We start from the raw sequence: 13282 nt of genomic DNA on the forward strand, positions 1-13282 counted from the left end.
AGGATTAGGGGTTAATAAATTTAATATAGTGGCGGCGGTGTAGGGGGGGCAGATTAGGGGTTAATAAATATAATGTAGGTGGTGGCGGGGTTCATGAGCGGCAGTTTAGGGGTTAAACATTTTATTTAGTTGTAGCGGGGTCCGGGAGCGGCAGTTTAGGGGTTAATACATATAATGTAGGTGGCGGCGGGGTCCGGGAGTGGCGGTTTAGGGGTTAATACATATAATGTAGGTGGCGGCGGGGTCCGGGAGTGGCGGTTTAGGGGTTAAACATTTTATTTAGTTGCGGAGGGCTCCGGGAGCGGCGGTTTAGGGGTTAATACATATAATGTAGGTGGGCTCCGGGAGCGGCGGTATAGGGGTAAAACAGTATAGTATAGTGTGAGTGCTTAGTGACAGGGTACCAAGAAAGCTGCAAATAAGCCGAAGAGAAGCGAGATCGATGACTGTTAGTTAACAACAGTCCGCTGCTCCTCGCTCCGTACTTGGTGCGCAGTTTTTTTACAGCTTTCTTGATAATTTTGGAGAGCATATTCAGGTCCGCGGCAGCGATGTTAGGCGATCTTAGGCGAGCGTATTGGTGCCGTTGAATGCAAGAATGTTGACAGCTTGATAACTAGAGGCCATAGTCTCTTTAGTGTAGCATTCTGGCAGCTTTTGTCAGAGTCCACCATTTTTAAGGTCTAGAACCACCTCCGTACATCAATAATTGAGATTTCTTTTTCTTATTTCTCCATAGTGAGTTGATTATTGAAACACAAAATAATCTTTAAAGATTTATGTACTATAGAAGCCCTATTATAGGTTATAAGAATAACTATCATTTTGTTTGTGTTTTGCAGTTGTTTGTGCTGTGAAAGCTCTTTCAAGACATGTTGTGGGCAGATTACTTGATGATATTGTGAATAATTTTAGAGATTTCTACAGGCAACTCACAAGCGATGGACAACTCAGATGGGTACTATTAATAAACACATTACATTTCAGAACCATTAGCTGTATATTTTATGTTTTCAAAATAACATTGTAATTATAAATACATATATATACTTTGACTTATATTCATATCCTGTTGCAATAACTGTATGTATGAAATACTTTCAAACTTTAAAATAACAACAAAAACATAATTTACAAACAAAATAGACCAACAAAAACCTTTTTTCATTTTAATTTATTTCATTATATAGCATAAATCATTGTTATACAGCAACGCGTTTTATGTTTTATACAAAACTTGATTAAATCATTTTACAAGTAAATGCCATTTGTTGAATCTGTTCAATATTTTAAGTAGTTATGATGTAATTTCTTGTGTTTAGAATTTGATTTGGGCTTTTACTTCTTTGAGATGTATTTAATTGTTGACTACAAGTTGACATTTGCCATTCTCAGTACAAATTGTATAATTTTAATTTCATTTATTTTTTTTGTAAGCTCTTGAAAGCAAATATATTATTTTTTTTCTTTAAAAAAATCATATAGGAAAAAGCACTGTTTAGCATTGTACAACTTTTTTGAAATAAAGTTTCTGTATTTCATCAGATAGGTCCAGAAAAAGGAGCAGTTCACCTGGCCACAGCTGCTGTTCTCAATGCTGTATGGGATTTATGGGCCAAGAAAGAAAAGAAGGCAGGTATCCTCTGCATTATTAAACACAACAAGAATGTAAGAGTTAAATTAGCTAATATTCCATATTAAAATCCTAGCAGCTTGGGTAAATTAAGGGGATATTAAACAGTTAATAAATGTTAGCTATAAAGATGTATTCAACTCAAAGATTAGCCTTAGAATAATATGTACTGTAGGTGTATTTTTAAAAAAATCATTATAGTTGTTTAAAGGGATATGAACCCCAAAAATGTTCTTTTGTGATTTAGACAGATCATACAATTTTAAACAACTTCCCAATGTACTGCTATTATCAAATTTGCTTTGTTCCCATAGTATTCTTGGTTGAAAAGATACCTAGGTAGGCATCTAGGCACTATATGGTAGGACAAAAGTGCTGCCATCTAGTGCTTTTGCAGATGGATAACATGCCATACAGTGTTCCAGACAATGTCATGCTCCTGAGCTTACCTCCCTGCTTTTCAACAAAAGATACAAAGAGAACAAATTAATTTGATAACAGAAGTAAATTAGAAAGTTGTTAAAAAAAAGCATGCTCTATCTGATCATAAAGGGGAAAAAAGGGTTTCATATCCCTTTAATTTTTATAAAGTAATGGAGGAGGTCATGCAGAACTCTTCTCCTTGGCTATCTCTTCTGCTTAGGACAATTAGAGACAGATATAAAACGAGCAATAAAATAGTTTGCAGACAAAGCTTTGTGGAATTTAAAGTAAGTAACAGGGCTTCCAGGCTGCCTTTTTATCTTTTATTGCCTGTTTTTTTATGTCTGTCCCTAACTGTCTTCAGCAGAAGAAATAGATAAGAGGAAAACCTAGGTATCAACAGGGCAGTTTGCATTACTTTATAGAAGCTCATTGGAATTGAGAAAACCATCACTTTAAAAGATAAATTACAGGAACAAAGGACAACATAAATAATGAAAGTATACTGTAAAGTTTTTTCTACTACACATAATTAAACACTTTATATTACAAAACATTTAAAGGGACACTGAACCCAATTTTTTTTTTCTTTTGTGATTCAGATAGAGCATGCAATTTTAAGCAACTTTCTAATTTACTCCTATTATCATTTTTCTTCATTCTCTTGCTATCTTTATTTGAAAAAGAAGGTATCTTAGCTTTTTTCTTGGTTCAGGACTCTGGAATTCACTTTTTTATTGGTGGATGAATTTATCAACCAATCAGCAAGGACAACCCAGGTTGTTCACCAAAAATGGGCCAGCATCTAAACTTACATTCTTGCATTTCAAATAAAGATACCAAAAGAATAAAGAAAATTTGATAATGAGTAAATTAGAAAGTTGCTTAAAATGTCATGCTCTATCTGAATCACAAAAGAAAAAAATTGGGTTCAGTGTCCCTTTAACTATCTCCCTTCGGAGAGGGGGATAAGAGTCAACGCTTATCAAATAAAGATTCTCAACTCATTCAATATTTTTAGAGCATTTAATGGAAAAAAAATACTGGATATACAATAACAAAATACTAAACAGTGATACTTGCACTGGAAATATCATAATGAAATTGGAAAGTCACTGTCTATATAGCATAAAACTGAAACCAAACAGACAGTATTAGAAAAAATATAAAAATCTCAAACTGATTATAGTTGCTTTAATCAGTGGAAATGCTGTTCATAAGGTTTGTGTTTTTTTTTACTTTTTTAAATTAACTGGTCCTTTAACCTTTATCACTACTGCATAACAAGTGGTTTAATTGAAAGATTGTTACACGGTTTTCCTGTTGGAACTGTTTTTTAATAAAAACAATACATTTTGTACATTATATAACATCAGGAATGTCATTAATTGTGATGATATTTTGCCATAACTCAAATATTTCTAACTGTGAGTGGCTGGACAGCATTTGTGGATAAGGCTTCCTTGACCAGATTTCCTATGTTGTTGTGTGGTATTGAATTGCAATATTGTTTTATTGCTTTATTTCTATTGCACTCTAATCAATTAGAATAGACATAAAAAATTAGTAAACATAAGTAAAGTATAGAAGAAGAGGTAATTAGGCTTTTCAATAGGATTTTCATAGAGGCTAAAATGCATGTCCAGTCAAGTCAAGTGAAAAATCCTGGCTAGCTAATTAATACAGTATTGATGACTATGTCATATATATAAATACATATTTCTGTTAATGTTAACTATAAATATCCATATCCTTTACCAAGAACCAAACATGGGGGGGGTGGAAACACAGGGTTCAATGTTCAAAACTTATAGGTCTACTAATAGTAGCCACAGAGCTACTAATGAAATAATAAATAATGGATCTGGAAATATATTGGTGAAGTTTCTTGCAGAGGATAGTATGGTAATAATTTTAGGTGGTATTTCTAATTTCTTTAAACCTTGTTATTTTTGTATATTATTAATTATATTTTAGTATTTGTTAAGAGATAAAGGGGCTTTTAGATTTATTATATGTTTAATAAATGGAAATTCTGTCTTATTAAACAATGTTCACAATGTTGTAGGTACTTTGAACAGTATTTAACTTTCAATATTCTTTCCCCAGCCTTTGTGGAAACTGTTGGTTGATATGGTAAGTGATTCTTTTCTTATTCTGCTTTTTAAAATTAAAAACATTTAGCAGCACCTTTATTACACCTATTTAGTTTTGGCATAGAAGTTACATAAAACTGTTTGTTCTTGTTTTTCATGTCTTTGAGGGACTAGAATACCACAATCTATTGAATTTAGACCTAAGATATTGAGGGAAAGTAGAAATATATAATTCATTTGTTAGGTATTTGTTAAATGTTGTGTACATTTACATTTGTGCTTCTACTGTGTACACCAATAGCTAAAGCCTATAAACGTCTCTATAATGGAACCTCTATAAAAATCCACTGATACCAGATTTATGATAGTGGCTCTGTGTTGGCTACTTGGTTAATCTCACATCTCTAATATTTAGTGACAGTCTAATCTACCTAAACCTTAAAGATTCACCCATTTCAATAGAGCCATCTCACATGAAACCATGTGCTCCCCCTCCACAATTATCCCCAATCTCCTCTTCAGTAAAGTAGCCCCATTGTAAGATACCCCAACTTGCCCTGTCACAACTACTCCACCCCTTTCCACAACCACCAAGACCTAAAAACACTGCCCTTAAAATGTATCACTTCAAATAAAATAAGGAATACACAAAGTCTATTTACCAGTTGATGGATGTTTATTCAGCCTCCGCAGCAACTGGTCCTCTTCTTACCACTCTGCATTACTGATATACATGCCACTGTGGATTATTGTGATAGAAATGGTTCCATCCTATTTATAGGAATCAAAATATTGAATTAAGGTCAAATAAACCAATAAGGATTAGTTATTGATGGGCTCACTTTCAAAATCTAACCCATTCATTCTTTCGATTGGTTAATCACAATCCACACTCATAACTAAACCTTTATATATTTCTCATATAATATATATATATATATATATATATATATATATATATATATATATATATATATATATATATATATATATATATATTATTTTTTAATTGGCTATTGACATTTGATAGAGGGAGAGGGTGAAGACAGATCTTTACTTACAACATTGAGTGAAATGTTACCTTATTTTAGCTAATTAATCCTATTTAACATATTCAGGAGACATATATGTATGATGTGAAGAAAACATGCTTTTATTTAATTGTGTGGGACTTTCTGTTGACAGAATCCAAAACAGTTGCTGTCATGCATAGATTTCAGATACATAACTGATGCATTAACTGAGGAAGAAGCATGTGGTGAGAAATCTATTTTTATTTCTATATTGTATTAAAAAATAAACAAGTGTTGTCCCTTTATTCCTAACTAGCATTTTTTTAATTTTACAGGAATTCTTGAAAATGCAAAACAAGGGCAAAAGGCAAGAGGTAACTAAACTATTAAGGTTAGTTTAAACTTTGTACTGTAAAGCATCTACTAGGCTTTATTTTATAATTGTTTTATACTATGTTACTTGACAGTTCACAGTAGAAATACTTAAAGGGTCATTAAACCCCCAAAAAATCTTTCATGATTCAGGTAGATAATACAATTGTAAACAACATTCCAATTTACTTTGCTAAAGAAATAACAATGCACATGGGTGAGCCAATCACACGAGGCATCTATGTGCAGCCACCAATCAGCAACTACTAAGCCTATCTAGATATACTTTTCAGCAAAGGATATCAAGAGAATGAAGCAATATAGATAATAGAAGTAAATTACAAATTTGTTTAAAATTGCATTCTCTTTCTAAATCATGAAAGAAAAAAATTGGGTTTAATGTCCCTTTAATAAGCAGCAGCACCAATCTTCCATATCAGGTTTATTGAAACGAAGCCATGAAATACTGCAACTATGGATCGGTCCCAGTTCAAAGCCCTTAAAGAGACATAAACACATATATTGATGGTTTTCTAGCACAAAAGGCTAATTGGACACGTCAGCAAATAATTATAATACATACTATTAAAAGGTATAATTCAACATAAAGGCAATTCAACCTGTGATGTAATAAATAAACCCTCACAATTTCCATTTTGTTTTGCAATAATCATGCACATTTAATGTTTGTATTACAAAATTGAAAGATTAACGACCCAGATAATGATTTTATGATTTATTTTTTTCGGGAGGTAACAATTCCAATCTTCAGGCCAGAGACAATAGTGCAGTAACATTTTACGCAACACCTGCTTCAAAAGTAAATGTATTCACTAGGAGAAGCTGCAATGGGTTCAGAAGATTTTATTCAAAACTCTTGACAGATTGGTCTTCAAATGCTTTAATTAAAAATCTCTTTAAAATCAGCTCCGTGTTTCAGCAGATAAACCGCCTTTTTCAATAGCAAATAAATCAAAATAAAACAGCCATATATTTACAAACTCATAAATGTTATATTCCCTCCTAGCTCCTCCTACCAATCACCTTTATACCTAACAGGTGTATGGCAGTGACGTGCGGTGAGGTCAGAGGCTGGTGAGGCACTGGCTTTGAAACATAGAATTTGACGGTAGATAAGAACCCAAAAGGCCCATCAAGTCTACCCATATGATACCCCTCTAACTAGCACTGCCGCTAATACAATTAGCAATGCTAGCTACACGGCTGAATGATGCCTCTAGTGCTGATGATCAATGTCAGTTTCCATTGAAGCCTAAGTGTTACTTCTACTATGTATTTGACCTCTTTGCCTGGGGTTAACCACATAGTGGTTCAGCGTCTTAAAATAACTTGCTTTAATGAATTACACAAACACAGAGATACACATATAAACATACACAGACACACTTTCAGATAGATACACAAACACAAACACACACACAATCTTATACTGATCAAACTCAAATCTAAAGCAGTCAGTTATACAGATTTATAAACTATTTATGATATTGACTTTTGTTAACAATACACAGCAAGCAAAACTATGTATATAAGCCAATACACCCTTGTCAGACACGACAAACACCTCCACTGTTTTTCACATTTAACCAGGAACTGCTGTGACAGTGAAAAGGGTCAGGGGCTTCACTAATGCAGTGAGAACTTGAAGAATTAGGCTGGTTTCAAAAGCCTGCACTATAATACAGAGGACAGTAATGCACTAGACACAGCGCTTCCTTACTCCTTTCAGCAGCGCATCCATGAACCCATCTCACAGCAGTTCCTTGAGAGATGACTCTGTTATGCTCCTGCTAAACATTTGTAAATTTGCTTTATATCTTACACTGCCAGTGCCTACTAAACAAGATTATATGTAGGGGGTATCTACTCCTCTCATATTTTTGGAAGGCATTTGTTTTTTTGTTAACCCTTATTGTTTTGTTCATCATACACAGTTAGCCTTACAAGAGGAGAAGACTAGAAGAAGATACATGATATGCTGCACAAATAGTGAAGCAGCCAGGGCTGCAAAGCAAAGAAAGCTTTTGGAGGTGAGGGGACACAGGCCCCAATTGCATATCTTAGTTACTGTAGTAAAAGTTCTGGTATCCTTTAATGCAACCCCTAAGTATTGTGCTGCCCAGTGCACAGCATGTTTTATTGTCAGCTCAAGAGTATACTTTTTTTTTATCTTTTTTCTACCATGCTTTTATAGAATCATATCTGTATTGGTAGGTATGGACACGGGATTAGGTAGAAATTTCCTACCTAATCTAGTGAGCGTCCTGTCCATATACCTACCAATACTAATATGGTTTTATAAAAGCATGGTAGAAAAAAGGTCAAAAAGTATACTCTTGAGCTGACAATAAAACATGCAGCGCACCGGGCAGCACAATAATTAGGGGTTGCACAAAAGGATACCAGAACTTTTACTACATGAACTAAGATATGCAATTGGGGCCTGTGTCTCTTCACCTCCAAAAGCTTTCTTTGCTTGGCCGTCCTCACCTAGAAAGATTTCCCAGATTTAGTTACTCCATTGGATACACACAAGACAAGAAGCATGGTAGTACTAGTCATACATACTGCAGTGACACACAAAACAAAAATGCACATCATGGAGACACAACATGTTTTCTTAACCTCAAATAAGTTTCAAAGCAGTTATAGATGGACAGAATACTAAGAGTAATATTGTTATAGGAATATGCATTCTCTCTACAAACTTCCAAACAGAGTACTGTTATATTTATGTGTCTACCTATAGTCAGCAAACAGGCAAACATCAATCTGGTAACTGAGCTCATATACGTCACTATGGTTATAGAAAGAGTGGGAACAGTAAGCAGAATTCTAACCACCTTGATAACAATTTGATTGCTTTCATAAGCTGCCTGGCTCACAAAAAAATAAGTGCAAGCAGGTTAGTTTCTTTTGTCCGATCAGCATTATCAGGATATGCCAGCCTGATGCTTAGTAAGTGCACAATAGTATGAAATATCAAATTGTCTATAGCACTGTACAACCTTTACGTTTAGACAGATAAGCAGTGGTTGATGGAAGCAATTTTTTTCTTATAGGAGGCGTTTTGCTTGCACACTTATGTATGTATGTATGTATGTATGTATGTATATATAATATATATACATATATACTATATATCACCATAGACTATAAAATAAACTACCAATATATTGCATTATATTACTCACTAAATAAATGATCTTGCACTGCACTGTGCAAGCTAAAAAGGTTAAGTTAACCATCTGTTACTGAGAAAACAAAGGCCAGAACAATGTGTGCCCGCCTGCCAACCTGTGCAAAATCAAATATATAATGTTGTACAAAAAGATTGTGGCAGGTGAATACAATCAAAGACTGATGCCTAGTGCAGTTTGCACTATTAGGCTATGTAGCTGGATCATTCCTACTAGTACCATAACTTGACTAAATAACCACACATTATATATAAAAAAAAAGCCTGCCTTAGTGTCTAAAATCTAATTTCGGTGGTAAAATGTAATAGCTCATTGATGTACTGTATCTGCAAGTCTTGCAGAGACATCACAGAGCAGTTACAATTTTACCACAGAAATAAGGTTTAAGTCTGGCTATTTTATATATAATGTGTGGTTATTCAACTATTTATTAACCCAGTTATGGTAGTATTAGGAAGAGCAATAAAATGATGCCCCCAGCCCCTTGCAATAAATGATGCCCCCTGCCCCCCTGCAATAAAATAATGCCTTGAGCCCCACTGCAATAAATGATGTCCCCAGCCCCACTGCAATAAATGATGTCCCCAGCCCCACTGCAATAAATGATGTCCCCAGCCCCACTGCAATAAATGATGCCCCCAGCCCCCTGCAATAAATGATGCCCCCAGCCCTCCTGCAATAAAATGATGCCACCAGCCCCCTGCAATAAAATTATGCCCTGAGCCCCCTTGCAATAAAATGATTCCCCCAGCCCCATTGCAATTGTAACAATCAAACCTGCTTAGTATGATTACAAGTGATTTAGGTATGTAGCACAATATCAATTGAGAGTACTATTACTTGGTAAACCCATATGGATATATGTGCAGTTATTCTAAGATTAATGTTTCCCTGCAAAAAGTACACAATAAAGTATTATCTGCAAGATAGGAACAATATCGAAAGAAATCTTAGAAATAAGCAGGCTTGTATAATACAAGAGGATTTGGAATAGGTGAAACTTTCTAAATAATTAAGTAAGGAGTAGTTACAATAGAATGCGTAACATGAGATATTAAATACACAGCAAGTAAGTCTTATCCAATGTAATATTGATAGATTCATATAATGGAGAACTTCTGCAGATAAAGTTATAAATACAAACGTGGTAATGTACCTTGAAAACTGTGAGTGCGGTAAGTAAAGACAAACACTTCCGGGTTCTGTACGCTGCGAGTGCAGCAGGAGTTGAGACACGCTGAAGCCGGCTAACTGTCAGCGTGTGACGTCACGATTCTCCGGTGCAGCAGAAAACAACATAAAGTTAATGTAACAGAACAAATAAGTTTAACAGTTTAGAGCTTCAATAACCGGTTATTCTTTATGGGTGCCACAGACTTGTTTGGAAAATAATATGAGCTGATAAGATGAAACAGGTAACGTAACTCCACAAATAACAGACAATCTTGAATAAATGAAAGTACTTGCCAAAGTAAGATTTCCAATAATAAAGATGTTGCAACAGGATGGAAATAAATATGAGATCCGTAGTAGAAAGATCTTGAATGAAATAACTTCAGTTGTTGATAAGTTAAGACTCAATTATAACCTTCCAGAGATCAGAGAGGCTCAGTGTTACTCTGAGGAAAATAACAAAATACTAAGCAAGGTGTGTTTAGTGAACAGGTGTTTTATGGGAGTAAGTAAGATATGATTGGTTGAACTCTAATTAAGGAAACAGTACACCCAAAAGCCTGACATGACTCCCCCCTCAAACAAGCTGATCCTCAGCTTGAAGTCTGGGGCGATCTGGATATCTCCTGTGGAATTGGGAAACAAGTCGAGGTGCATTAAGATTAGATGCGGGTTCCCAGGAGTCATCTTCCTCTGAGTATCCCTTCCACCTAATTAAATATTCCAGAATTCCCTTGGAAAACCTTGAATCAAGTACTTCTTTCACCTCATAGACTTCTGAGTCTTGGATGGAACTGGTCGGCAGTAATTGGGGTGTGTTATTTCTAGTAGGAACGTATGGTTTGAGGAGGGAAACATGGAAAGTTGGATGTATTCTCATAGATGATGGTAAATCCAGAGTGACTGCATTCTGATTTATTACCCTAGTAATGGGGAAAGGTCCACAGAATTTTTGTGTCATTTTTCTACTAGGAAGATGTAGCTTTAGGTTTTTCGTTGACAACCATACCTGGTCTCCAATTTGATATGAAGGTGGTTGTCTGTGTCTCAAATCATAATAGTGCTTTTGGGAGTTCTGAGCTTTTGAAATGTTTTCCTTGATAACCCGAAAATTGTCTAGAAGTGCATTATTCCATTCATCAACCAGAGGAGAATTGGAAGGGGTAGTACTAACTGAAGTGATGGTTGGATGGTACCCATAATTTGCGAAGAACGGAGATAATTTTGTGGATGAATTGGTTAGATTATTGTAGGAAAATTCAGCGAAGGGTAAGTATGTTATCCAATTGTCTTGCTGGTAGGAACAAAAACATCTTAAGTACTCATCTAACCATTGGTTGATTCTTTCAACCTGTCCGTTTGCTTGTGGATGAAATGCAGTTGTGTATTGATGGGTTATGTTAAGAGATTGACAGAGACTTTTCCAGAATTTAGATGTGAACTGGGATCCCCTGTCAGATATCAAAACTGTTGGTACTCCATGAAGCCGAATCACATGTTGTATAAATAAGTTAGCTGTTTCTGCTGAAGTGGGAAGCTTATGAAATGGAATAAAATGCGACATTTTGGTGAAACTGTCAACAACTACCATGATAGTGGTATAATTCTTTGACGGAGGTAGATCCACAATGAAGTCAACTCCTACTTGTTTCCAGGGTCTGTCAGATGTTGGAATTGATATTAAAAGCCCATAAGGTAATTTCCGCTCAGTTTTGCATACTTGACAAGTAACACAACTCTTTATATAACTTGAAACAGTTTCCTTCAAATGATGCCACCAATATGTCCTTGTTATAAGTTCGATGGTGCGTGATTCCCCTGGATGTCCAGCTAAGGGTGAATCATGGTGATGTTGTAGGATTTGTTGTCTCAAATCTTTAGGAATATAGATCATATTCTTGTAGTAGTATAATCCGTCTTTCAATTCCAAAGGAACCTTAGTGTCAGTGGGTGAATTTTTTGAAGAGTTCTTTATATCAGTTAGAAAGTCTGAAGTTAATCCGATGAAGCGTTCAGAAGGAATTATAGCAGTAGGATTTTCGTTAGGAATAGGTTCGGATAGTTGTCGAGAGAGTGCATCCGCTTTTCCATTTTTGTTTGCTGGGCGGTATAGGATTTGAAAGTCGAATCTTGCAAAGTAAAGACTCCACCGTACCTGTCTAGCTGATAGAGTCTTGTTATTTTGCAGGTATTGGAGGTTTTTGTGGTCCGTGTAAATTATGAAGGGCATTTTTGCGCCTTCTAGTAGGTGTCTCCAAAATTCTAAGGATTTGCGGATGGCGAGTAATTCTTTGTCTCCTATTGCGTAATTCCTCTCTGCTGATGTCATACTTTTTGAAAAGTAGGAGATTGGATGTAGAGGATCTTTGGGTGTTTTCTGTTGTGAAAGTACTGCGCCAATCGCAAAGTCTGAGGAATCAACTTCCAATACATATTGTAAATCAACATTCGGAAATTTGAGTATGGGTGCTTCTGTGAAAGTTTGTTTCAAGAAGTCAAATACTTTGGAATGACTTTGATTCCAATGGAATTGTTGGGTTGAACCAGTAAGTTGTGTGAGTGGTCTCACTATTGATGAGAAATTCTTTATAAATTTTCTGTAATAATTGGCAAACCCCAAAAACCTTTGGAGAGACTTCTTATCTTTAGGAGTTGGCCAATTTTTCACTGAATCAACCTTCTCGGTTTGCATTTGGATACCAGCAGGAGATATAGTATAGCCTAAGAATGAGATAGTGGTATTGTGGAATGAACACTTTTCTAATTTGGCATATAGTTTATGTGTTTGTAGCCGAGCTAATACCCAACGGACATGTTTTATATGTTCTGACAAATTGTTGGAGTAAATTAAGATGTCGTCTAAGTATACTACTAGACATATGTCTAATAAATCCCGAAAAATATCATTAATAAAGTGTTGGAACGTTGCGGGGGCATTACAGAGACCGAATGGCATCACTAGGTACTCATAGAGTCCATACCGAGTTCTGAATGCTGTGAGCCATTCGTCTCCTTCCCTTATACGTATGAGATTGTATGCCCCACGCAAGTCCAACTTAGTAAAGATGGTAGCATTACTTAATCTTTCAATTAATTCCGGAATGAGAGGTAACGGATATCGGTTTTTTACCGTCCGTTTATTAAGCTCTCGATAATCTATTATCGGCCTAAGGGAAGTGTCTTTGTTGGTTACAAAGAACATTCCAGCTGCTGTGGGTGAAGATGAGGGTCTGATAAAACCCTTCCGAAGGTTATCTTGTAGGTATTGTTTTAAATGTAACAACTCAGGGTGACTCAATGGATACAAATGACCAACCGGTAATGTTGCACCTGGAATTAATTCAATTGGGC

General features: G+C 35.5%; 1 protein-coding gene across 1 annotated transcript in view; it reads left to right on the plus strand.

Annotated features, from left to right (window-relative positions):
• The window catches only part of LOC128660878 (mitochondrial enolase superfamily member 1), a 197737-nt gene that overhangs the window by 56791 nt on the left and 127664 nt on the right, over positions 1 to 13282 (plus strand). Inside the window, exons 3-7 of the mRNA XM_053714960.1 lie at positions 843 to 958; positions 1546 to 1632; positions 4166 to 4192; positions 5338 to 5410; positions 5501 to 5539. Of these exons, the coding sequence (XP_053570935.1) occupies positions 843 to 958; positions 1546 to 1632; positions 4166 to 4192; positions 5338 to 5410; positions 5501 to 5539 (342 nt within the window). The remainder of the gene's footprint in view (positions 1 to 842; positions 959 to 1545; positions 1633 to 4165; positions 4193 to 5337; positions 5411 to 5500; positions 5540 to 13282) is intronic.

Source organism: Bombina bombina, chromosome 5 (genome assembly GCF_027579735.1).
Source record: "Bombina bombina isolate aBomBom1 chromosome 5, aBomBom1.pri, whole genome shotgun sequence".
Lineage (NCBI taxonomy): Eukaryota > Metazoa > Chordata > Amphibia > Anura > Bombinatoridae > Bombina > Bombina bombina.